The sequence below is a fragment of the Myripristis murdjan genome, chromosome 14, assembly GCF_902150065.1.
Source record: "Myripristis murdjan chromosome 14, fMyrMur1.1, whole genome shotgun sequence".
In the NCBI taxonomy this organism is placed as follows: Eukaryota; Metazoa; Chordata; class Actinopteri; order Holocentriformes; family Holocentridae; genus Myripristis; species Myripristis murdjan.
Window position 1 is genome coordinate 32884028 of NC_043993.1, and position 26618 is coordinate 32910645.

The 26618-nt window shown below is 40.2% G+C and overlaps 1 protein-coding gene across 2 annotated transcripts; it reads left to right on the plus strand.

The window, feature by feature from the left end:
- Positions 1 to 1748: 1748 nt before the first annotated feature.
- On the plus strand, positions 1749 to 26472 carry lrwd1 (leucine-rich repeats and WD repeat domain containing 1). Of its 2 annotated transcripts, none has more exons than XM_030069823.1 (16): positions 1749 to 1790; positions 3522 to 3608; positions 4655 to 4889; positions 6862 to 6981; positions 8699 to 8845; positions 9217 to 9309; positions 10074 to 10454; positions 10706 to 10826; positions 13303 to 13409; positions 14690 to 14900; positions 17041 to 17113; positions 18439 to 18579; positions 20160 to 20263; positions 21019 to 21180; positions 24116 to 24222; positions 25370 to 26472. In XM_030069823.1, the coding sequence occupies exons 2-16, from the start codon at positions 3529 to 3531 to the stop codon at positions 25514 to 25516; spliced, it is 2229 nt and encodes a 742-aa protein (XP_029925683.1). In that variant the 5' UTR covers positions 1749 to 1790; positions 3522 to 3528; the 3' UTR covers positions 25517 to 26472. The 2 variants fall into 2 exon arrangements, with proteins under 2 accessions (XP_029925683.1, XP_029925685.1); XM_030069825.1 differs by having other exon boundaries at positions 10709 to 10826.
- The last annotated feature ends 146 nt before the right edge of the window (positions 26473 to 26618 follow it).

Below are 26618 nucleotides of genomic sequence, written 5' to 3' on the forward strand. Positions count from 1 at the left end.
GGGCACCGGTAGCGGCCGTTATCGCTTGGAAGTTCTTGCTGCGCGCGCGCGCGCGCGCGGCTAGAACAGAAGGGCGCAAGGCAGTAATTTCGCCCAGGGCGGCAACATGGGCAGAACCGCCACTGACTGACACACTGTATATTACTCCCTTGCTACCAGTCCTGTTTGTTGGGGGATATCCTTCTACTGCTTTACCTATTAATTTCTTTACTTTTAAAGCTTTTGCTTGCTGCTCTGATGATTTGCACACTATCATTAGTGCTCCATTATTTAATGTACTAGCATGAAGTCTACATTCCCCATTTCTTGTTTAAGTGCTTTTGATAACTTCAAAGGGCTAATTCCTCCAAAGCTACCACCCTCTTTTAGTTTGAAGACCACTTCGTTAATTTTATCTCCTTTCCTTTCCACTTTTCTGGTCTTCACTTGTTGGTTATCCATGTCACTATCCTGTGAAATATCCTTTCACCTTCTCCCTTTCCTTCCTTTTCATTGTAGCACTTACAGTCTGTCACTCTTCTTCCTCCCCAGCCTCCATGATCCTGTCAGTGCTTTCCTTAAACCTGATTATATAGTTTACAATTGTCTAAATAAGTCAGCAGACAGCAAGAAATGGTTCAAGAGTATCGTGATGTGATAGGCCGATGACCTATACATGTCATCGGCCGACACTCTCTCTTCCACTCCCCACTAATCCACTAGCTACTTTCTCTACTGTCCGCAATCCGAAATCCACAACCAGTTCTTTCGTTTTAAGTGATCGATTAATCCTACCAGCTCCTCTTTGCTCTTTGTCAATGTTGTTTATCGGCAGCTGGCGAACAAAGAAAAGTGATTTACCGCCCCCTACTGGAGTATCGACTAAGACAATACAGCAAAGAAATAAAATAAAATAAAATAAATATAAAAAGTAAACTTAATATAAAATTCTAAAAGAAAAAAAAAATATAACCATAAAATAAAATGAAATGAAATAAAATATTAAGATCAACTACTGTTTCCTGCAAGCTCTTCTTCAGCATTTCTCTTTCTGAGGCCTACTGTGGTCATTAAAATGAGAAACAGTTTCTTCTACTCCACATGAATCAGATCTACCAGATTCATGTTTAATAATGATGTGCAATGTGTAATTTAACCCTGCGTTCCTCTTTCCTGTTTCCCCCTGAGACTTTGTGCTGCTAAAAAGAAGATTATTTCCTCCTCCTTTCTTTCTCTCTTTTCACAGATACTTTGGTGACCTCTGTGTGCAAGTCAACCGTGTCAAAATGTAGGCTGCATATAAAATACAAACATATGTAAGTGGCATATGTTTGCTGTTTTTTGTTCTTTGTCTGTTTTGTTCTGTTTGATGTCTTTGTCTCTATGTTAGTCTTTATGTCACCTGCCTAGGCACTACAGATGAAAAGTAGTTGTTTTTACTAATTCTGGCATATTTACATGGGTGTATCTCTCACAATAATGTTCATGAATATGTCCCTATTAAATAAACCAATAAAATAAAAAAATCAAATAAATAAAACCATAAAAGCAATAAAATAGATTACGAACACATGTGGTGCCATGTCTACACCTGTGTTGCTGGCCTGATACTCTTTAAGGAGCTGGTATTTCAGTAGAAACAACATTTACAAACCTAACTAGGCAGTGATACCAGCTCACCTGTAAGACAGGTTTGAGGGCAAAACGCCCCAAGAGCAACAAGCCCCACCCACCGGAACCGGAAGTATATCAGAGGCTTGGCAAGAGTTTCCCCGGGAAAACAGTTTCTCGGCAGCAGCGAAGCATCGAAGGTGAGTCAAGTTGTAATAGTCTTGTTACTAAAAGAATAAGTGAATGAATAAATACTTAAAAAGCTAACTTAGATAAAGCATGAGTTGAACAAAAGGAAAACACTAGATATGCGATGTTTTAAGGGAGTGTTAGTTAAATTTGATCGTGGTAAACTACGCATAACCGGGTGCGTCCAACAGCATGGCTAACCTCAACATGCAGCCATGTCGCTGCTCTTTATGAGAAAAACCATCAACAAGAGGGAATTAATCCGGGATTTGGTGTTGTTTCCCGTAATGATAGCTAATATTGTGTATCTTTGGAGATTTATAAGTATGGCAGTGTCGTTTGGCCGCCGACTTTAGATGAGGAAGTCCAGTCGGAGTGTCTGTAGCTTCTGGTTTAAAGTTGCTCTGGCTGCACAGTTTCTTTATTTGCAGCCAGTTTAATTTGAGATTCTTGTGTTTGAGGGTGTTTTTTTTTCTTTCGACAGTGTTTGCAGAGAAATGCACAAAGTTTCCCTTTGTCCTCGCCAGACAATAGAAAAAACCAAAGCCTCTAAACATCATGTCTTTCCCAGTGTTAGTAGCAGCTGTTTGTTTTCAGAATAGAATAACGTACACCCTACTCAGTTACATCTATATTTTTTATTCAGATAGATAGATAGATAGATAGATACTTTATTCATCCCGCAGGAAATTCGCAGTTTTTCAGCAGTATCCACAGATTACAGATTAAATAAAATAAAAAAAAGATAAAATAAATAAATAAAATAAAATAAAGAATAAGATCTAAGTACAACAGAATAGGATCTGAGTACCCAACCCAGTGTGCAAAAAGCAATGTGCAAAAAAAAAAAAAAAAAACAACAACAGAAAAAAACGTGCATGGGTGTATAAAATGTGCATAGAGGTAGGTCACTGTGCAAATTTAGAAGAAATATACAGTATACACATGATAAATAGCAGTAAACAATATAAACACTATAGACAAGTATTATAAAAAAAATAGAGATATGAACAATTTAAACAGAAGTATTAACAATTTAAACAGCAGCAACAGATGTGATTATCAGTGTATTTGAAGCTTTTATTTTTATGCGACTAAGTGGTAAACATCATCTGAAAGCTGTTAGTGTGTAATGGCTAGAACATTACAATGCAAGCTTATGATTGCCATTTTCATGTTCTGTTATGTGTCATGAGTTGTTTCAGCTGTTTTTACACTGATACCATTTGTTACACAGATTCGCTGCAAAGTTAACCATTTTTACCACTCCAGAATGAATAAAAATGGTCAAAAATACAACATAAGGACACCAAGACCTTAAAGAACACCGTGGAAAAATTCATGCTTTGATTTGGTGTCACAAACTTTGGACATTTGGAGATTTCTGTGAGAATTTCATTGAATTTCATTTTTCAGTGAATGGATTGCAAGCACTCTGTTCTGGAAATTGCTCAGAAACTGGCCCTTATTGTCTTATTGCTACCTGGAAACCCAGACATCCTCTGAACGGCCTCTGTCTCTCTAGTTTGTGATTGTAAAGTTTCATGAAGCTGTTATTACCCTAGAGGTCACTATAGGTCATTTTATACAGGGGCGTCAAGTTGGATAGGAGCTAAATGCACAAACTCAATCAAATGTGTTGCAGTCTACAATTTAATGAACTGTGGCTACATTTGAGGGTTTGGATTAAAGTACAGCCTTATTTTTTTTTCCACTAATGTGTTTTTTCCCCTTTCCTATAGCAAAGCAATGGTGAAAATAACTGAAGAACTTCTTCTGGAGAAAGGCTCTCCAAAGACCAGCAAACTGGAGCAAATCACAACGCTGAAGTAAGTACATACTTCTCTTCCTCTGGGAAAATTATTGATCTTACAGTGACAAATAACATCTTTATCACCTTGAGCTCAGCAGCAGCAGTGGGCCACTTAAAGGTGCACTACACAGTTTTTGCACATTGCCGCCCCTAATAGAGGTGACTGTTTTGAAAGTTGAGGACTTAAAAACCAAGAAATCATGATATCAGTAAAGTTGACACATTACAGGTTTACTGATGTGCCTAGTCTGTGTTTTATAGTACCAAAGGATATCCAAAAGTCAAGACCAGCAAACCATTTTTTACATGAAAATCTTTGCGGCATTAACATTACTTTTCATTTTCTTGAAGCCGCTCACCCTCCACCGTTTCTGTGCATTGTGAACGTGTGGAAACATTTTTACCACAAGGTCTGTAAAACCCTCTGAAGCTCCATGAAACCTCTTGAGGAGAGTAAACCCTCTGCACTTAGTTTTTCCCATCTTTTCATTTGAAGAAACATGGTTTATCCACCCTTTTAGTTTGACAAATTATTGGACATACATAAACGAAATCCTGGAAGTCTTGCTTGATATTAATCTTAAGGTGATGTAGACAACCATGGAAAAAAACTGAAGGCACACCGTGACAAAGAAGCAAAATAATTTATTCTTTGGGCAAGGCATCTAAGCAGATTAATGCATATTGAATATTGAAGTCTGACAAACACATAATTAAAAACTTTTACCTGCCTCACTCAAGAGCACCTGCCATATGAGCCATGCAGCGCTTCATTCTCCCTTTGGAAAAAAAAAAATATTGGACATAATTTTTTAGTATACATAGTAAAAAAAAATCCAACTCTTTCAATAATAGAAATAAGGCAAAGTTGTTGCTTTTATGAAAATAGTTGTTTGTTTTATGTTGCTAGAGGAAAATGGCTGAAGAATCCCAGTGTTTACTTCAGTGTTAAATGCAACTGTTTTGAAACAGAAGACACATCTTTTTAACTTTTTCACGACTGATTCCAATTCATTCTTTGTGGGGGGAAAAGTGATCCTGAGTTCCCTCCCTTCTCTGCAGTTTGTCCAAGCTCGGGCTGAAGGCTCAGGACTTGCCGGTGCGGCTGCTTTCTCGCCTCCAGTCCCTGGAGCGATGGGATTTATCCGGGAACGGCCTGCAGGAGCTTCCCCGCGGCCTGGAGCTGCCCGAGCTTCGATTCCTCGACCTCTCAGACAACCAGATGGAGGATGTGACCACTCTGGACTCTCTGACCGGTCTGGAGGAGCTCAAGATGGAGGACAACATTTACATCACTGTGAGGAGCTGCTAACCATGGTTTATTGCCTATGTTAGGTTCCTCTAGTTAAGTTTAGGTCCCCCCCCCCCCATCCTCATCCCCAACCACATATCATATAATCCATGTTAATAGTGGTGATGTAACTTTATAGTCACATTTGCATCTCAATCCTAGTGGGTGCATTGGCAGCAGACTTTTTTTCACAGACATTAAATAACAGGTAAACACAGGTGTTACTCATGACATTAATTATGGTTCTGTTGCATGTAAGTGTGCCACAGCTTCTCCAGGCCGCCAGCTCTGCTAGACCTAACTGGAACAGAAGCTTAATTAATGTCATTAGTAACACCTGTGCTTACCTGCTATTTCATGTCAGAAATGGCTGCTGTGATAAAGCTGCTGTTGTTGCTGTTGCAATATTGCTCACAAGAAAATGTAGCCAGTGTTGGTAGCTTTATACTTGTGTCAGAGGTTAATGCACAGTGCACATATACTCTTTTAAAATCTAAATAACAGATGTGAACAGATTTTGAATCTCAATGAGTTTTTTACCTGGTTAAATAAAGGACATTATTATTATTATTATTATTATTATAGTTATTGGCAGCTGTTTAATACAGGCAATAGTAATCTTGTGGTTGTTGCATCTGGTACAGGACTGACACAGTAGCTGGATTTCCACTGTCGTGCCAAATGCAGGTGTGCTAGTGCGTGCCAAGGCCAGCTGCATTTCAAATGTCACTTCCGGTCTCTGATGGATCCTCGAGATTCAAGATTCAAGATGCTTTATTGTCAATTCTGCAGTTATGTGCCAGACATAGAGAGAATTGAAAAAAAAAAACAAACGTTTCACTCTGACCCTATCCATGGTGCAAAAAAAGTTAAGGAAAAAAACACAATTAAATAGTGCAAAAGAAAAAATGCTTTAAAAGCAATATAAAAACAATATTAAATAATAGTATGCAACAAAACACAAAAACAAAACAACAACTCATTCCACAGTGATTGTGTGGAATGCACAGTGCACATGGGGCTAGGGAGCCAGACAGGGCTAACCGAGGTCTGAGGTGGGGTTAAAGGGTGTTAAGTGGGGAGTCCAGGGCTGCGTTCCAAATTTCATACTTCTACTTTTTACTTTTAGTATGTTCTGCAGCTGCCCTTACAAAGTATGCAGTGTAGTATGCAGTATGCATGCGTATGCATACTATTGGGACACACTACATACATCATCCCTGAACTCCGACCCTCTTGCACACTTCCGCCTCCGTCCGTAGCGCCACATCTGAATGTTGTATATGTGGGTGTGGCTTGTAAACGCAGCTCAGTCAGTGCGACGTAACTGCCGCTGCGCAAAGCATTGTGGGTCAGAATGGCCAGAGCAGCATGCTGCCATGCATACTGCGAAATCTGACCGGGTGTAGTCGAACATCCTGCTACTCTTGGCATACTGCATCTGACGTACTATATATTGGGACATACTAATTCCTTTTCTTGCATACTAAATAGTATGGTAGCATGGGTGTTGGAACGCAGGGTAGATATCAGCGCAGCAGCTCGCTTTTGGAGCAGGAACATAACAGAGAAAAGAAAAATGGAGAACTGGCGGGAGTAAAGGGGAACGTTAGGGTGTCCAACGTCAAAACAATAGTGTTTGCTGAAATGAGGGCATTGTGCGATGTATAGTGAGAGAGCTGCCAGCGGTGGGGATCCAACACACAACGGGGCGGCTCTGCAAAAACACTGAGATCTCAATACAAGGCAGTTAACGCAAACAATGGTGTGCCAGCGGGTGTGCAGACTTTCACCACTCGCTTCCTACTTCTCACTCGCGTGCACGGATGGGACGAGACTGTAGGGCCGTTAACGCCGTCTGGCTCGATGATAGCCCCAGCTCGCTTTGGCACGACAGCGAGAAAGACGGCTATTGTTGCACAGTCGTTCACACGTGTTGGTCACTCCTCCCTAATCATTATCATAATGTGTTCTTCAGGTGAGTGACAACTACAAGCTGATGGTGCTGTTGCCCAAGCTGAGGATTTACAACGGCAAAGATATCAGCATCACTGCCAACAACATGCGCTTCACCTACAGCAGCAACTTACAGCACAGGGTAAGGAAAAGACCTGGTACCCACAGCGGGTATCAGGTCTTTGTTTTGACAGAAACTGGTTTTCCTCAGGGACGTTACTGCATAATGAGGTTTAAACATGGGATCAAAAACCCAAACACAGAGGAACACGGTGAACATCTGTCACAGTAAATACAGCTGTATGTTAAAAAAAATGCAAGCAGCACAAACTTCAGAATGATTATATCACCGTAGAGTCAGGAGATCCATATATAGTCCAGTCATTTTATGAAGAAAACCAGGACAAATTGCAAGAGAAGCAAACTCAACTGATCTTGTATCCTCAGTTTGTCCTGAGTGAGGGAAAAAAAGTCCCAAGGAATCCCATTGGTGGAAAGTTTTGAAAATCACCTCTATATGACCATATATTACCAAAAAATGCCCTTTTTAACACACAGGGGAAAGGGGTTCAAAATTTTACTTTCAGATATCACTATAAAAATTCACAAGTTGATTACACACACAAAGACAAGAAAAAAAGTCAGTTACAGGTTCTTTGAATTATTCTGTTTACACATGCATATCACACATTATCTGATTTGATATGCGCTAATAAGGAATAAATGCCAGAACAGATCGAAAAATGTCAGAGTCAAGTTAAAATGTATTTTTTTCTTGAGATTTCAGAGCCAAAACTTGATGTTAAGGCTCTGTGGGGCAAGGTGGTCCATGGGGATAGAGGATCTGTGGGGATAGGGGGTCCATGGGGCTCACCTGTGTGGAAAAGGGCGATTTTCGGTATGGTCATATATAGGTGATTTTCAAAACTTTCCACCAATGGGATTTCTTGGGACTTTTTTTTCCCTCACTCAGGACAAACTGAGGATAAAAAATCAGATGAGTTTGCTACTCTTGCAGTTTGTCCTAGGTTGACTCCAATATTGGCCTAAAATGACTGGACTAATAGAGCTCCCTAGAACATGACTATCACTTGTAAAAGGCTTTTGCATCAAATACAGCGATACTAGTAACACAACAGTATTTTGATTCCTGACCAATAAACATAGTGGTTAGTTTGAACACTACTCACCATACTGACATACGCGTGAATCTTCACATGAAGCAGAAAGTTAACAAACTAATGAGAAGTGTCAGGAACATCCGCCAGAACTCACCGCCTCATTAGCTGTGCGTTTGGCCCAATACAACTGGCTATACTGGTCCAAATATGGTACCCTAAAAAGTAACCCTGTGTTCCTCCTAATTCTTTAGATTGATTCGATCCTGTAATGTTTTCAGCGGGGAATCTGTGACGTGATAAACATCATTTCTGACGCTGTCAAGATGAATCATTTCACATGAAAGACAGAATAAGCCCCCTCGCCTAAACGTTTTTTTATCATTTGGTTTGTTGTCTGTGTACCTTCATTTGTGATATTCTGACTGTTTGCATTTTATAGTTGAGTATATTTTTTTAACTTTTTGTCTTGGCTTCATGTATACACAGCATTTAGTTTTCAGCCCAGCTGTTGTGCAGACCAGACTGTTCACTCTTTAGGAAAACAACAACAAACCTGCAATGACAGAAAATCTTTTCAGATCATGGAAGCTCTCTGATTTAATATCAAATTAAAAAAAACGTAGTGTCATATCCTAAACTAGTTTATAAAAAGTGTAACTTCATTTCTGATATTTAAACTGTTGCATAACGTTACGTGAAGAGGACAGTTTGACTGCTCATGTTGTGTTTTGTTGACAGATGATTGCGGTGTGGGAGAAGAGCTTCTGCCTCCCGGATCCCATCACGCCGGGGAAAATGTCCGCCTTGGAGAAAGAGTTTGTAAACACCGTCCGCGATCAGGTTAAATTTGGACCCAATTCAATCAGTGACTTCACCAAATGGAGGGTAAGTTTAAGACTTCTGAAAATGAGGGCCTTTTTTTCCCTTGTGCTCTCTTCTTAAATCTCTCTAACATTTTTCTAAAAGTCTAAAATTATCTAACTTTTAAGCCTCAAGCCTTTAAAACATTTTAAAATCTCTTAAATGCAACCGTGTAAGATTCCACCATCGTTACCTTAATTTTTAAAATTAAAATTGATGAAACAAACATATTTAGTCGAGACGTGGTGGGAAAGCAAGGCCAACAAAATGAGAAAGACACTGAACATTTATTTTCCTGGTATACTTTTCCCTGTGCTGCTTATTTATAGCTTCTGAACTTGATTTGGTTTGTTTTTTTTGTTTTTGTTTGTTTTTTTTTGCCCTGTGGTGTTTAGGTGGAGATGTTGGCTAAGGAGTATCTGCGTTCTCTGACAGAGCCCAAGGAGGAAAACGGAGAGAACCAAGAGCCCGCTGACACAAAGAGCTGTGTAAGATGTCGAGAGATGACATGTTTTAACCATCTCCAGTCCAAACAGATATATCCAAGAAAATCATGTTGTCATTGCAGAAAGTGCTTCTACATACTGTGGACTAGTAATTGGCTGATATCTCAGTTATCACAATTATCTCAATAATGCCAGATAAGTGCACTAAAACATTATTTTTCATTTTCTTTTTTTTTTTTTTTTAACAAAATTTAGGTTTTTGATTACCTGCCGACATTTATTTAGTTGATTAATTTTTATTATAAAATAAGTGTACTGCAGAGACTTGCAGTGCAGAAATACTTGAGCGGACACAGAACAGGCAATAACATTAGTGTTATGTAAATCTTCATTCAAGTTCAGCAGATTTTGTGCCTCATTTGTTGCTGTTATTAAATTGTTGTATTTTATAATTTACACATCACATCATCAACGTCACAATATCAGCATTATATATCAGCCAACAGACACCCTGCTGACTAAATATTGGCATTGGCCGAGCACTGACTCTTGGGGTCGAATACTTAAAATGTGCTATTTTGTTTTTAGTTGTCTTTCATAAATTTTCAAATGTTTTTATTCGGTCATTATGGGGTGTGTGCAGACTGTGAATGTCATCAGTTGGAGGTGCAACACTGCCAATAGCAGAAAAAAAACATGAAGAGGGTTTAATACTTTCTGAATGTGTTAGAAATTAAGGCTTGTAGGCAACTATGGCCGAGTTTATTTCCCATTCATGATGTGGTGGTATTTGCTCTGTTATTCAGAATGTCACCTCTCCAGTCAAGAGGAAGCAAAAAGCGTCCCTGGACCTTTCCAACATTCGCCTGACCCCCCTCAAAAAAAGCAGAGCTGACCTCCCAGCCTCCCCGGCTGAACTCACCCCTCGCAAATCCAGCCGCTTCCAGCTCACACCTCAGAAATCACAAATCACCACCAGCGCAAGCAGGAGTAGCCCACGCAAGACGGCCCAGCCCTCTTCTACCCCCGTTAAGGGACAGTCAGAGTTGGCAGAGAGACCCAGGAGGGGTTCGAGAGAGGACAGACAGGACAAACAGAGCATCGGCACCAGCAAAAAAGATGTGAAAGCCACCAAGCTGCAAAAAGAGATCGGCCTGGTGCCCAAAATAAAGAGCTACAAGACACAGGTGGGGTGTAAAGTCATACTTAACTGATTAATTTTTTATATTAAGTTCCTAAAAGACTCCCTAAAGACTGTGGAGTGTTACTTTTTTCCCACGGTAGGTTGTTTCAGAGCCTTTTAATTCACTGGCGAGAAAGGTCAGATTACAGTTTTTTTTTCTTCCTCGGTTAACGGTATCGGTCCGATCCCCTCTCACATTTCCTTTGTCCCTCGCTCCTCTCTCTGTCCCCCTCCGCCCTCCTCTTTGTCCTCCAGCAGCCGGTGTGTTTGAAGCCTCACCACGTCCTGCAGTGCCACAGCAAACAGGACAGTCCGGACGACTTCACCACGCAGCTCTGGGCCTGCGCGTTCCAGCCCCCGCTCGACCACCGCCACGGTACCGCCTCTCAATGAACACCTAACAGTCACGGTAACAACACATCTGGGCATCCACAGGCCCCTAAAAAGCCTAATCAGGCTCAAATAAATGGATAGTTCATCCATTTTTAAATATATAGCACCTTTGATATTCAAAGTGCTTTACATCTTGATTGACAAATAAGCATAAAATAAGAATTAAAAGGACTAGGAGACCGATGCACGCTCATAAAATATGGTTAATTAAAAAATAAAAGATCAAGAAATAAGAGTAATCAGACAAGAGAGTGAATAAAAAGATTTAAAACAATAACACAGCAATAATTAAAAAAAAACTCAAGATACTGAATAAAATATAAAAACAATATGAAAAGATTTAAAACAATAAAAACACAGCAGTAATAAAAAAATTCAAGAATAAGATACTGAATAAAATATAAAAATATGAAAAACAATAAAATAGAATGTAGAATATAATATATAGAAATATAATATATAGTTCATATTTCTATTTTTTTATATTCCTTGTTTATATTCCTTGTTTATAGTGTTTATATTGCTTACTGCTATTTATCATCTGTGTATACTGTATATTTCTTCTAAATTTGCACATTGACCTACATAACTGCACATTTTATACACCTATGCACACGTTTTTTTGCACATTGTTTTTTGCACACTGTTGCACTTAGATCTCTAGTGTGTTGTACTTAGATCTTATTCTTTATTTTTTATTTATTTAATCTTGTAATCTGTGGATACTGCTGAAAAACTGCGAATTTTCCTTCGGGATGAATAAAGCATCTATCTATTAGGGCTGTGACTTTCCTCCAAAATAAATTTCGAATTTCGATTGCCCTATAATGTCAAATATCGAATTATGTTCGAATTTTTAGGGTCAATTTTAGTCTATTGTTTAGCCTATTGATATGTACAATATGGGTGTCATTTACGGTCTGTCCGCCAGAGGGCGTTTCAACCATATTAACAAGCGCTTTCCTTCTGAAAGGCACAACATTAATAATGATAATCTGGATGTATTTACGATCGTATTTTAATAAGCACGCAAGATAACTAATGCACTTCAACTCTCACTCAATATGAAATTTCTTAGGAATGTCTAGAATATATAAAACAGACCACAAAAAGTACAGCAATGACGTTTAATAAAGCAGCCAAACGTATCCATTGCAACAGGTCAGGTCAGCGACAATACAACCATTTTTCAAAGCTGCCAGACAATGCTATTTTGTCACTGCCAAATACTAAAATAAATATCAAAATGAACATAAATATGCAGCAGTGGTGTCGCGCTGCACTGATGCATGCCCACACTTTTTTATCCCGCGCACGATCACGCGTAACGTTGATTTGCGTCATTACGCAACATAAACAAAGACACACACACACACACACACACACACACACACACACACACATTCGAACGTGAATTTCAGCAATCGAACGTTATATCCCTCCCTCCAGTTTGAATTAATATCGAATTTCGAAGTTCGTTGTCACAGCCCTACTATCTATCTATCTGTCTATCAGTAAAATAACAAAACACATACAGATAAAATAATAAATAGAGTACCTATTAAACTATAAAATTGTAATATTATTATGAGACACTACATAAAGGCCAGACCAAAGAGATGGGTTTTTAGTCTACATTTAAAAGTTTCAGTGTTTTTAGCTCCTCTCAGATCCTCCGGCAGGCCGTTTCCAGAGTTTTGGTGCATAGTGGTGTAGTGGTGGCGCTGTCCTCCTCTCATAGTTACTGAGTGCTGGATGCTCTAAATGCTAACTGTTAGCCTCCTGCCATTGAGGTGGACCCATTTTTTCACTACTTTCTCCTTGGTTGCCAAACGTCCTCGGTCGACGACAGTGGCAGCAGATTTAAACCACAAACACACACATTTGACACCTTCGGGAAACCTGGAGGGAATGCCACATATAAAAATGTGGTTTATCCAACTTTTTAATTGAACTTACCATAGCATAGGACAGCTATTTTAGGAGTTATGCATGACCTTTTTTTTTAATTCACATTTAAAAAAAAAAATCTCACACACCCCCTGCAGTACTCCAGAGCAACTCTGAGATTTTTTTAAAATGCCAACTCTGAGTCGACTCTTGCTGTTGTTGCCAGGTACAGAAACATACATACATATGTGCATACACAGAGGGTGAGAGAGAGAAATTACAGAATGCATCACACCGCACCTATATTCTGTGTTTTCCATATGTTCCTTTCTGAGTACAGCTGCTGAGATCCCTGACCCACAACTGACACATGCAATAAAAAAAGTTTATTATTAGGCTTATTTTTGACACCCCAACCTCCTGTTGACACTAGTAGTGAAAACCTCTCACCTGCTACTGATGCTGACTTCAACTGCCTATCATCGACTGCTGACACGAGCAGTAAATCGCTGACCTGGAGTTAACAGCCGCAGTAAAAGTCCCTCTCTCTCTCTCTCCTCCTGTATCAGACGGCGTGGGAGGAAGCCGGCTGGTCGCGACCTGCGGAGGAGACTCGCTCTGTCTGATCGACTGTGAGACAGGAATGGTGATGAAGAAGTACAAAGTCTCCGGCGAGGTCTGGTTCATCTTTATGTTTTTTACGTCTAGAATAACATCACCTTAGAGCGAAGACGTGTCTTTGTTTCGTAGGCTACACTCCCATCTTTCTGTAATCTTTTCGTTCATTTCACCACACATCGTCTGGCTGCTTGCCGGTGTGTTCTTTTTATTTTACATTGATGCTCCCTTTTTAGTGAGGCGTGCCACTGAAATGATGTAAATACTTTTTCATTTTATTCTTAAAGCATTGGCTGAGGTGGCTTTAAAACAGACTGACATAGGTGTGAGCTTACACTGCAAAAACTCAAAATCTTACCAAGATTATTTGTCTTATTTCAAGTCAAAATGTCTTATTTCTAGTCAAAATATCTCATTACACTTAAAATAAGACATGATCACCTCAGAAGTAACTTGTTTTTAGACAATTGTCTCTTGTTTCAAGTGAAAATTTGCTTGTTTCATTGGCAAAATTTGTTTCTTGTTTCTAGCTAATTTTCACTTATTTCAAGTGAATTTTCACTTTTTCCACTGGCAAATTTTGCCAATGAAACAAGCAAATTTTCACTTGTTTCAAGTGAATTTTCACTTGTTTCAAGTGAATTTTCACTTGAAACAAGTGAAAATTGTCTAAAAACAATTTACTTCTGAGGTGATCATGTCTTATTAAGTGTAATGAGATATTTTGACTAGAAATAAGACATTTTTGACTTGAAATAAGACAAATAATCTTGGTAAGATTTTGCATTTTTGCAGTGTAGATCGTTTTTATTTTCATCATTTTGTCTTGTCACATTTCAGAGTCAGTGTCAAGATGTTGAAGGGGGACATGACTGTGGTGTTTTGGAGTTGATTTGTTACTGTTTGCTGGCCGTATTACACCAAGTAAAACTTAAGAAGATTTATTTTGAAGGAGCTGGCCACATTTCAGAATCAAGCGGCATGAATGAAATGAAAATTAAAAGAAAGTATATCCAGGTTGCAAATGGCTAGAACTGCTTTAACCTAATGAGTCGTTCTAACGAGTCAGTGTTAGTACGGTTTCTGCTCAGCATAAACAGCCACAAGCAAGTCTGGTTGCTTGTAATTGTCCTTTTTATTTTTCCACACACACACACACACTTAGCAGACATAAATACACAATTTACTCCTCCTCCGCTCACGTGTCTGTTTTTCCCAGAGGGCTCACAGTTGTGTTTCTCCAACATTAACTGAGAAGCAGCATCAAACAGACGTCCTGCTCGGGCCTCCTCTGGCTGTTTGTCTAACGATGTGCTTGCGTCTGCTCCTCCCCACCAGGAGTTCTTCTCCCTGGCTTGGTCCACGGTGTTGATGTCGAGGGAAGGGGGCGCCTCGGCACGACTTTGCAGCATCCTCGCAGCCGGCGGGAAGAGGGGCCTGGTCAAACTGATCCACCCGAGAAATAACATCGCCTACGGGGAGTTCAGAGCCAGCCGCAAGGCGCTGTCCGTCCTCCACTTCAACCCACGCCAGGGAACCTTCCTGTTCAGTGAGTCATGGCTTCCCGTTTCAGACACATGGTTATAACAAGACTCTGGTGCATTCATGGTGACGCCTTAAGAGAGCTGAAGTAAGAAATGATGAGTTTGTTCATTGAGGATCAGTTTATTTGGGTATGATCTCAGTGTTTTGACTCTCTAATGGATCAGCTGCCTGGTGTGAATGTAACAGAGATTCAGTTTGATTCATAATTCACTAATTGGCAAGTTGATACTATGTCACCAGAATGTTACACATTTATTTATTTGAGAATTTTGAATGAAGGACTACAGAGAGAGGGGACCCTCCTCCTGGCCAGACAGGTGTGCAATAGGGTTAGGGCTCAAAGATTGCACTTTCTCCGCAGATTAAGATTGTTTGGTGTGAGTACTGAAATCTTGACCACTTTTTTATAATGTTGCACTGGTTAGTTTAATTAGATATGGGATGGCATCCTGGTTTGGCCTAGAGTTCTCATCGGGCCTGAAAATTAAGACCCGACCCGACCCGGGCGCAACTGGGCCAGCCCGAGGCCCGACCCGACCCGACTAATTAGCCGAACTTTAGGCCCGACAGCCCGATAAAGCCCGAAAAAAAAAAAAAAAAAAAAAAAAAAATCGCCAAATTCCCCATTATTTAGCAGAGCCGGTCGGCCGCGGCACCGGGGCACCATCAGTCGGTATCAGGCGGGCTATCAGGCGGGCCATCAGGCAGCTCACCTGTCAGATCCGGCAGACCTGACGGGTGGGCGCGGTATCGGACGGTGCCGCGGCCGGCCCGCCTGATACCGACTGATGGTGCCGCGGCATGTGCGGGTCAATACTGTAGTCTAGAAAACTGGAGATTTTTTTTTTCTCGTGCGCCCCCAAGTAGATTGCGCCTTGGGCAGTTGCACTGCCCATAGCAAAAACCGTCCCTGCTGCCGAGTCTGCTAGCACAGCGGGATACTGCTGCAACTCTCTCTCACTTGTTTGCGCTGCGCTCGCACAGCTGGTTGTCTGTCTGTCACTGAAAGTTTAGCCTCCAAATCCAATCCAGTCTCTCACTCTCTCCACCAGTCACATAAAAATGAAACGTCATAATCAATAACAGAACACATAATTCTATTTTTTTTTTTTTTTATTAAAAAAAAAAAAAAAAAAAAAAAAAAAATCCCCCACAGAACCCGAAGCCCGACCCGACCCGCCCAATTCACGTAAATTTTAGGCCCGACCCGACCCGAAAATGTCGGGTCGGGTCGGGTCGGGTTCGGGCAGAATATGAGAACTCTAGTTTGGCCCCCTCACTGTCCAGTGCAAAGCTACGCTTGAAAAGCAGGTGAAAGTTGCCCTGAAAGTGATTGGTAAAAAAAAGATTCAGCGTCCCTTAATCTGATCTTTGAGAACATTGTGGTAAATCAGGCAAAAAAAAAAAAACATCTGCAGGACCCTTCTCATATTCTGTATCCAGAATATGAAGTACTTCCTTCATGGAGATGTTATAGAGCAAGCAGATACAAATATAATCGATATAAGCTCTCCGTCCTCCCTACTTCCACAGCACTTTTGAACAAACAACCTGCTGTACGTTAGGTGTTCGCTCTTTCTTCTTTTTGTCCCTTTCTGGTGTGCAATTTCAATTGTTTTTATTACTTTTTATCTTATCTTTTACTCTGTTGTGTTTTACCATGTTTTACACTTGTTGGTGTTATTGCACTATTTTTATATGGTTTTATGGTTTTATCCTTTTCTGTCTTAGGAGAATGAGCTGCTCTCCTTTCTTGCATCATGTAATTTATTTCGTGCAATACTGTTTCAGCAAATGATATCAGTGTTATGGACTTATGCACTTTAGTGGGATGGTGCAGTATATGGTACATAGTGTTGAAGTCAGGCGCTGACTTGTGTTTATGTCTTGTGTTGCATTGAGAGTGATGTACTGTATTCGCAGCTTAGGCATTGGAGTCCACGACAAATTTCCCTCCCCTGATTCTGAGGTGCCATATTATCAGAGAAAACATATTGCCAAACAAAATAACTGCAGTGTCCAGGATTGCCTCCCGAACAGTCAAAAGACATTTCACTTTGCTCGAATTCACCTTAATAAATTTAGCTAATTTGTGCACAATTCAGTTCAGTGTGTGGTTCTCCTCCTCTATTCCTCTCCTGTAGCCGGATCATATGACAACAAGATCACCATGTGGGACATCGGAGGAGTGGACAGCCAGTACAACTTCAAAGTCAAGTGAGTATACTTGCTTGAACCTGCTTCCTCCAAACAGTGACTTTGTACCTACATCCAGCCTTCTTCCAATTCCAGTGGCTTCAGACACTCGGGCTGTGTGTATACAGTTTGTCATCGCTAATTGTTACACTCTCCAAGGCAAGCGACAGACAAAGCATCTGAAGACTTAAGAAGATTATAACCTCTTAGGAAGATGCTTTAGTTTGTAACGTTTTTCTGGAAAGCATCTTAACATAAAGTGCTTTTAAAAAAATGGCCTTGTACATCGCTGTGAAGGACAACACCAGGATGGTGATTGGAGAGAACTTGAGAATGGTGAAAATGAATTGGTGGTATAAGATTAATAAAAAAAGGGAAAAAAAGACAGTAGTCCAAAAATAGTAGTTTTTATTACAGAAACGTATTCACAAAGCTGAATTCAGAGAACATACCAATAGATTATTTACTTAGTCAGGGTTATTGAAACTTAATGAGATAAAAGAATTGCAGACATTATTAGTTATGTTTAAAAAAGAGTATTGCCAGAGAGCATGCAAAAAGTTTTTGTGTTTACCTCAAAGATGGAAATCACAGAAGGAGATTTGACTTTAAGCATCAAGTTGCTCAGACCACTTTAAAACAAATGTGTATTTCTGTTGCCGGTGTAAAACTTTGCTCTCAACAGAATGACTTAAAGGGTTGCACAGATATTGTGCAGTTTAAAAAACTATGCATCTGACATTTAACTGGATGCTTATATTTATTTGCTTTGAGATTGTACATTTTTACTTAATGGGTTATTTTTGCTTTAAGTTGTTGTAATCAAGGGTGCAGTCGATGGTAAAGGTAAATGATGAGCAAAGGGTGGGTCACTGGAGATGACGGACCATCCAGGATTCCTTGTGTTCAAGTCAGGGGCAGACAAAAAAATAAGAATTATATTCTTCTCTCTGCTCCTTTCTAATCATGAAAAGCATCAATTTGAAACATGTGTTGTGAATTTTTTTGTATTTTATATTACATTATTGTGCATTTCATGAAAGGAACAAATATAAATAAATACATAAATAAATAAATAAATAGTCTCCAAGTGCGAGACAGAAAAGTGATTCAAACACATGATTCAAAACGCAGAGTGGATGGCTTTGGCAGCTGATTTAACTGCGTTGGTAAACTTGTGCAAAATGTAGGTTATGACACAGCCTAGCAGTCAACAGGCAAGGGTTTATCCTAATCTGGCTTATCAGATTTAATAATAGTTATTATTATTATCAGTTTAGAGGGGAACTGCTCCTTTAGGCTCTCACGTTAAGTCCACTTTGCTTTGTGCTTGTTTGCTCCACCAGTCAGTTACTGGCTCTGGACGTCAGCTCCACCCCTCTGCACATCTGCCTCCCCCCCGCCTCCCCCAACACACACCTGCTGGCCGCCTGCGAGGACGGCCTGCACTGCTACAACACACAGCTCGGTACCAGCACCACCAAGAGGTAAGTGTGTCTGTGGTGTGTGTGTGTGTATATGTCCTTAAATCCCTCAAACCCACATATTGGACATTTTGACTGATCCTTACCTCTTCAGGGGACTAGATTAGATCTGGGAATGGAAACAGGACAAATTCAGGACAAATTCCTTTTGATACAGTCCTTGTCACTTATTTCTAGTAATGCAGCTGTCTCTTCTTCACATTACCTGAAGGGCTGCTGCTAATTTGAACTTTGGTAGAGTGTTTGGTTGTACAGTAACCTGGATGTGTTATGAGTCCACATGGTGGTAAAACATCCTCATTAGCTGCTCTGTGCTCCCTCAGGCTGCTAATCCGCAATACTGTATTTCTATCTTTCCATTCACTTCCACACTTCAGCAACACGGGTCCAAAAATCAATCAATTTCAGCGCACAAATGAATGTGACAAAAATGATTATGGCAATATAAAAAACAACACACTTCTTTTCATGGAATGACATTTTTTTGTCAAAGCACTATCAGGTCATTTTCTTCCTGGTCAGGGTATCCGCGGGGGGTTTTCAAGACGGGGTATCCCGTCTTGAAAAGTATTAAAAGGTGATAAATCAATTTTGGGAAAATTAAGACCCTTAAAAAGTATTAAAAAGTCTTATCACAACTTTATAAAGTCTTAAATTTTGAAAGTATTTTTTCTGAATTAGCTGTCCAAGAGTTTGAGTCCCCAAAACATCGTAAAAGTGTGTGAATTTATTCATTTTTTATTAAAAAAATGAATAAACAGGTACATGAAAAACTAGGCTATTGTGGGTGTATTCGTAAATTGTCTCTGAGAGCGCCAGAGCGAGCGGGCAGGTGGAAATTCAGAAACACAAAGTATGCTCTGGCGCTCCCAGTGCATATTACGAACGCACCGAAATGTTACATGAAGCCCCGCAAAAACGGAAGAGAAGGCTGGTGAACGCATGGATGGCTGAACGGCAACATAATGCGAAAGTGCAAATTTGCAGCATCCTGGCTGGAAATGCCAGACTTCAAAGACTAGCTGCAGCCAGTCGATGGGGAATGTCAGGGAGGCATATTGTACATTATGCAAGAAGAAGATAAGCATCAATGGGAATTGACTAACTGAATTTTGTTGTATCATAGTGGTCTATAGTCTTTATCACAAACTAAAACTGTTAAGTTAAAAATATCACTGATGTAAATGGTTACAGCTTGAAGTGGCTGTGGGGTATTAAAAAATATTGAGAAGGTCTTGAAAAAGTCTTAAAAAGGTCTTAAAATTAACTTCAAGATTCCTGCATATACCCTGCTGGTGCTACCTACTGGATCTACTTTCTGGTTCAAATGGGGAAAATAACAAGAAAAGCGCTGTTTAATTTCCCTTCTAACACATCGGGAGCTGTTTTGCTGTGGAAGTGAATGGAGAGGTAGAAATACAGCATCGTGGATTAGCAGCCCAGGGGGAGCACAGAGCGACTAATGAGGATATTTCATTATTATGTGGACTCACAACACTGAGGTAACTCTACAACCCAACACTCAGTTTTACTTTAATGAAGCTGTGAGTCAGTATCTTAGAGCATGCTTCTTTTCCCTCCAGGTCCAAGGAGATGGAGGTGACGTTCCCCATATATAAGGAGCAAGATAAGGACCATGACTACCGCACCATTGATGGCCTAAGATTTGTCACCGATGACATAGTGGGTGAGTGAGGCTCCTGATCATCTGCCTGGGAGGGATTACAGGCCGAGCCACATTCACAGAAACCCCTGATATACGGTGGTGGAAAAAAGTTTTTGGACACCCTTAAAATTTTACACAATCTCAAATGTTATCATGAAATATTTGTGGAAAAATCTTTTTTGTGTTTCAAAAGGTGTGGCTGCATTAGACAGATACAAACAAATACAAATAACATTTTTTTGTTTATTGTTTACAAGAAAAACTAACCAAACTAAATTCTTGACAGTTGAATCTTTATCTTCAGGCGTGTTTCCTGCGTTAGGTTCCTTGTTTTAGCCATTTTTGTGTCTGAAGAACTTTCAGATGTGCTGGCTTTATATAGACACCAAGCTTGGCAACAAAAATTGTGTCTTTTAATAAAAAGAACGACCTTCATCACTGGTACCAAAATGACCGAATGCTCAAAATTTCTGATGTATGTAAGTTTTTAATGGCTTTTTTAGGATTTGTTTAGTATTTTGGCTGTGACTGTACTAAAAGAAATTGCACTTGAAGACCTAAGAGTGATTTGTTAATGCAGTATTTCACAAATGCATGGGGTGTCCGAAAACTTTTTTCCACCACTGTAGAAATATGAAGTAGCTTTTATGGAAGAGGATTCTCCCTTTTCCTTCTTTCCTTTCTCTCACTCCCCTTGCCGTTTTATTTCTTCTTTGTGGTCAAAAAGCATTATCTCGCTTATTCCATCCCTTCTTTACGTTTCTGTCTCTTTCCAGCCTCCAAGAGCTGCTCGCAGGGATCCATCTACCTGTGGAGCTGGAGCAGGACCAAGGCCCAGCAGCCGGACAGGAAGACCAGGGAGGTTTGCGCTGTGCTTCTGGCTGAGCTGCAGTGGGCCACCACCGAGATTCCCTACCTGTCTCTCAACACCTGTCCCGGTGAGTCCGTCTCATGGGCACGAACTGGCCGAGAGGGCTACTACAACTATCTTTTGCTTTGGTTTTCGAATAATCTTACCTAAAAATTTAGATAAAATAGAATCGGGAACATTTTCAGCGTAGTGCCACTTTTGGCCATTTAGAGCAGTGGCTCTCAAATGGGGGTATGTGTGCCACTGCAGAGGGTACATGAGATACAGTGAAATTGGGCTCTAAATGAACTTGAACTTTTTTAAAAATTTTAATTTAAAAAATATCTGTCATGCATAATTCCTAAAATAATTACCCTCTGCCAAAATCAGTTCAGTAAGAAATGTAAATGTAAGTTGATAAACCACATTTTATATTCTGTTTTCCCTTTAAGGTTCCCGAAGGTGTCAGATATGTGTGTTTGTGGTTTAAATTTAAAGTTAAATATCTTCAGTATCAGGTTGATGTTTCAGACACTGATGGAGCTGGGCTGGACCTCATTATATAGGCTTTTTTTTTCTTCTTTTTTTTGTTCAATAGTTTGGAGGTTACATGACTGAAAAAATATCTTGTTACATTATTGGAAACATTTTTGAGAATCACTGCTTTAGACTAAGAGTGATTTTTATGGGGGTGCACTGGTGGCTCATAGGTAAAGAGCGCATATGTTACCAGGGCTTAGTCCCGATCGCAGAAGCAGAAATGCAGAAAAAATAATCTTTAAAAAAAAGAAAAGTGATTTTTATTAACGTGGGGAAAGGGAGAAAACACAATCATGTTGTTCTCTGGCTGGGGTATTTTAGTTCTCGGCGTTTTTATCTTCGTGGAGAGACAAAGAGAAATGGTTCCACCTGTGAACCGCTTCAACGTACAGATTTCTGACTTTCCTGGAAAGAGGAGCTCACAGCTTGTGACCCCCTGCCCTTCCTTTCCCTCTCTGTGTATTGGGTTACGTTTAAGGCCAGGACGGTGTCTGGTGGCTGAGTGGCTTCAGCGGGTCACCCCCAGGTCTGGAGCTGCTCCCAGGCGAGATAGCTGACATTAACTATGCCACCTAGTTGGATGCAGTTACTGAGGCAGTGCTGTCCTGGTCTCTGGCTGCCTCCATAGGCTTCTCACAGTGGAAGAATCCCAGTAGGCATATGCTAAAGGAATGCACATGAATTTAGGGATTTTTGCAGTCTAGGCTGCCCTTTCCATGAATTTCTTAGTACATCCTCGGAGGCAGCTCTTACTCCAGAGTTCAGGATGTATTGGGGGACTTGAGGCCGATTTATGGTTCTTGCTCCGCAGATGGTGTGTGTCTCTCATGCTTCTGCGTCCTGTCGGTCTAGTACGCTGAAGCAATTCCCCGCCGATATATTATTATCATATTGTTACCTACACTGACAAGCCCTTTCAAAAACCTTTATTTGTGGCATTGTAAATAAACAGTGATGTTTTTACAAAACGCACTTGTTTTATTTTCTCAAACAAATAGTGCAAAACAAGGTACAACATAATTGAAATGCGCACGTTAAGTACAAATGGTGCAAAAGAATTGAAATGCGCAAATCAATTCAAACAAAAGGTGCAAAGTAGTGAGGTGAGAACTATTGGAATGTGGTACTACAGCAGGCAGTGAAGCCGGAGGGGCGAAATGCCGGAAATGATGTAGTTTGGCGGACCAATCATAGCTCTTGTGGTCTGCGTAGGGTCTGCGTAGTTCCAATGCGTAGTTACAGTTTTTTGGAGGTGCGCGGCAAGTCTCTGCGGTGGTTGCAGACGGCTCAAAAGGGATGCATTTACTGCACAAACCCTCCGTAAGCCACGCGTACGCGGAACCATAAATCGGCCTTAACTGTGGCCAGTCACTGTATAGTTATGAAATGTTTGTGTCACTAGTGTTATAAATGTTCCTTTTGCTGTGGAGGGAATGGAAAGGGTGCAGTTCCTAAACTGTGCCAGCACTATTAATACAGCTTTCATGCAGGTCGGAAAACTTTGGAAAATAGAATTTGTTTGAAAAGTGCAAGTTGTTGAAAACTTTTCAAAGAGCCCTAATGAGGGTAGTACCGAACAGCATCGGTGTCCAGTCCCATATGAATACATATTTGTGTAGTCGTAGTGATGCACGTATTATGTTTGGTTTTCAGTGTTATGGCTTAGGTTACAGGTGTATTTCTCAGTACGAGTACACAAGCCACCTCTGTGAAGGACAGTCTTCCACACAGTTATGGGATGGGAGCTCAAAGACCTACTTGGACTTTCAAATCCGTGCAAACCACTTGAAATCACGGCTCTAACATTAAAGAACAAAAGGAATTTTGTGGGTCATGCATAAAAAAATAAACGTTTCAATAACTGTAATTGCACATATGTCGTGTACCGCCTCACTTGCTCATGTGACAAGAGCCATTTGAAAGACAGAGTGGCAGAACAAGCATTAAGGCAGATTTACGCTGTGGCATGTGGTTTGTGGTTGAGTCTGTCAGAGGTGATGATCCACATAATGAGAAGCTTAGTGGATGTTTGCTTTGGTGTATCCACATCATAATGAGGAAATAGCTCTCAGACCTTTTTTTGTGAACAGTCTTTGTCCTTTTTATTGACCTTGGTGTTAATGTGGTTGTTTGTTGTGGTTGTTATTATTACAATGACTATTAACTTCTTTCCCACATTGCCTACTTGTTGTGTACTTATTGTGTGATGTGCTGGTGCAATTTGGCTTCCTTGGTTTCCACTAATTGTCTATATAATGATCACGATTTTCCAATAAAAGATTAATATATTAATCTGCAATGTTGGCATATCAATGAATGTACGTTATATAACAGGCGTGCAATGTCAGAACACAAATCGTCAGTTTCCTGGCAAAAACAGCACAAGTGAGTCACATCTGTAAATCCTGAGTATTAAGTGTTGTTGACAAAAGTTTGTGTGTGAACAGCGGCCTTACTCTGTGTGTGTTTTTGTTCCTCCTCAGGGGAAGGTTACATCGCCTGTGGTGATGATAAAGGCAGGCTGTGGACCTACCATGTCACTAACCTCCAAGGCACTTTCCAGGCTGGGAAACCCATACCACCCACTGAGGTATTGATCCCCACTTAATACCCAGTCCTTTCCAGCTGACAGGCTGCTAAGCCGCTCTTGATCTGAATGACTTAGCTGCTGCTTGTGGATTACATTTCTGTTAAAACTGCATATTTTCACTTGGGTGTTTTTTTTCCCTTAGCCATACTTCCTTCAGTGGTCGAGCAATTTGTACACAAAATAAAATGCATCTTTCATGTGTTTTGTACTGCTGGATGAAGTGAAGAAAATTTACTTCCTATATGTGATTTAAAACAAACAAACAAACGACACATTTTTCTAAAGCCAAATTATCTAAGATATACCCACAAATTAGTCCTACATGTGGCAAATGCAAATCCAGAGAGGCTATTTTTGAAGCTTTTTCAATTGTTTTTAAAAGTTGAACTCAAACCAGATCCTCTTATGCCACTGTTTGGAGTTATTCCTGAAAGGTTTATATTACCTGTCGGTGGCCAAAAAGTTGTTGCTTTCACTGCTCTCTTGGCACGCCGCTTGATACTTGTACTTGTTTTCCTGCATTTTTGTGTGAGTCTCTTTTCTATGTGGATATTTTAGGCCTTGACATTCTGCTTCTGTATAATTTTCAGTTATGAGTTTAATTCTCTTTGTCTCATTTTGCTGTTACTTTTGGAATGTATTTTATTATACAGCCAAGTTTTTTTTGTTTGTTTTTTTATGTGTGTGTGTGTGCTTGATGTGCATGTAGATTGTGCTGATGCTCTTTGCAAGACTGAATTGGATCATATTGCTGGGTGGCGGCTGGGGAGGGTGGGGTGTTCTGTGTGTATCATTTATGTGTGCTTATATAGAAAAATCAATCAAAAGAACTTTGAAGAAGAAAACAAACAAACATAAAACCTCCTCGGAAAGTCTTGCAAAAGCGGATCAGTATTGGGGAAGTTGCTGTTCATGAGTTTCAGTTTCTTCAGTTGCATTTAGTGATTACTTTAACGCCCCACGTAATGGTCATCCAAGCATGGTGTTTTATGTGTTTGTTTTTATTTGACTGTCTTTCACATTATTATGAGACATTCTTTGACAGTTATATAAACCCAGTTATTGGAACAGCCTTGCTCAGACGTCCTCCTTGCCGTCTCCCTTTGTGCCATTTGATTGGCTGCTAATCCGTCCTTTGGGTTCCCAGGTGTTGGAGTGGCCGAACCCGGTGAGCCGTGGCCAGGTGGACGGACCCTCGATCAACAGCGTTGCCGTGGACCCGGAGCTCTGCTACCTGGTGGCCCTCAGCGACAAGAACATGGTGGTGGTGTGGAAGAGGGTGGATTCCTCCTGAGCAGTGGAGTCTGTGTCATTTGGCTCAGAACAGAGGTGAATCACATCCCAGGGTGTGATCCTGCAAACCTGCTGCTATTTTACCCATATTTTTTTTGGTATTTGCAGCGATCCTAAGATTTCCAAAGCTCTCAAGAGTTTCAAAATGTTGGAGGATCAAAAACTTTAGAGCAACATCTAATTTGAACTAACAGGGGTAAAGTCCCATATACCTGTCTTTGAGATGAGCTGCAGTGTTGCTGCTTGTTTGTTTGTTCATTCTTTGTTTGTGTAGGAAAAGTGACATTCATGGTGATATTGCAGCTGGAGCTGACAGAGGAAATACTCGGGAAGATAGTAACAACCGTCTTGATTTAAAATATCAAAATGCAAAGATTTGCGTACAATCAGTGATAAGTGGAATATAACATACATACACACAGTCAGACCATGTGTGCATGTGTGAGAGGCATAATGCAGCAAGAAATGCTGTGTGTGTGAATATATACACATACGTATGTATATATTTTTTTAAGATCTTACAAATCTTTTTTATTATTGTAATTTTTTTTTACTGATTTACATTGTTTCAAATGTAAAAGATTTTAATTAATGTGAACTGGATTGGCTTCTATAGTAGGTCAAGGTTCTGCAAACACACTCCTGTCAGTGAAGCAAGCAATGCAGACTGGCAAGTGGTCGCTGAGTTTATAATTTCTACGTTATAGTACCGTTCCTCATAATTATCTGTATGTTTTTGATCTAAATGCGATGTAGATCATTTGCAAGCTGCAGTTGTATTTTGTATTTTATGACTTGTCTTGATGTAATAAATCAGGAGTTTCAGTGGTAAACTTTGCCTTATTTCATTCAGCAGTGGGATCAAAAAGGACTGGACAATAGGACAAAGTTCAGTTTAAAAATACACCTACAACCGGAGAACAGGCCTGTTCCATTAATAGCCTCTTCTCTTTGTGTAGTATACTGCAATATGATACATTTCTTTAATGTAAATGATAAAGACAGACCAAAGTGGCACAGGGTTGTACCTCTAGCACAAAAAGCTAAATACATATTGTGAATCATGAAGGTTCAGTTTAAACTATTCTTAGTGGTGGAAATCA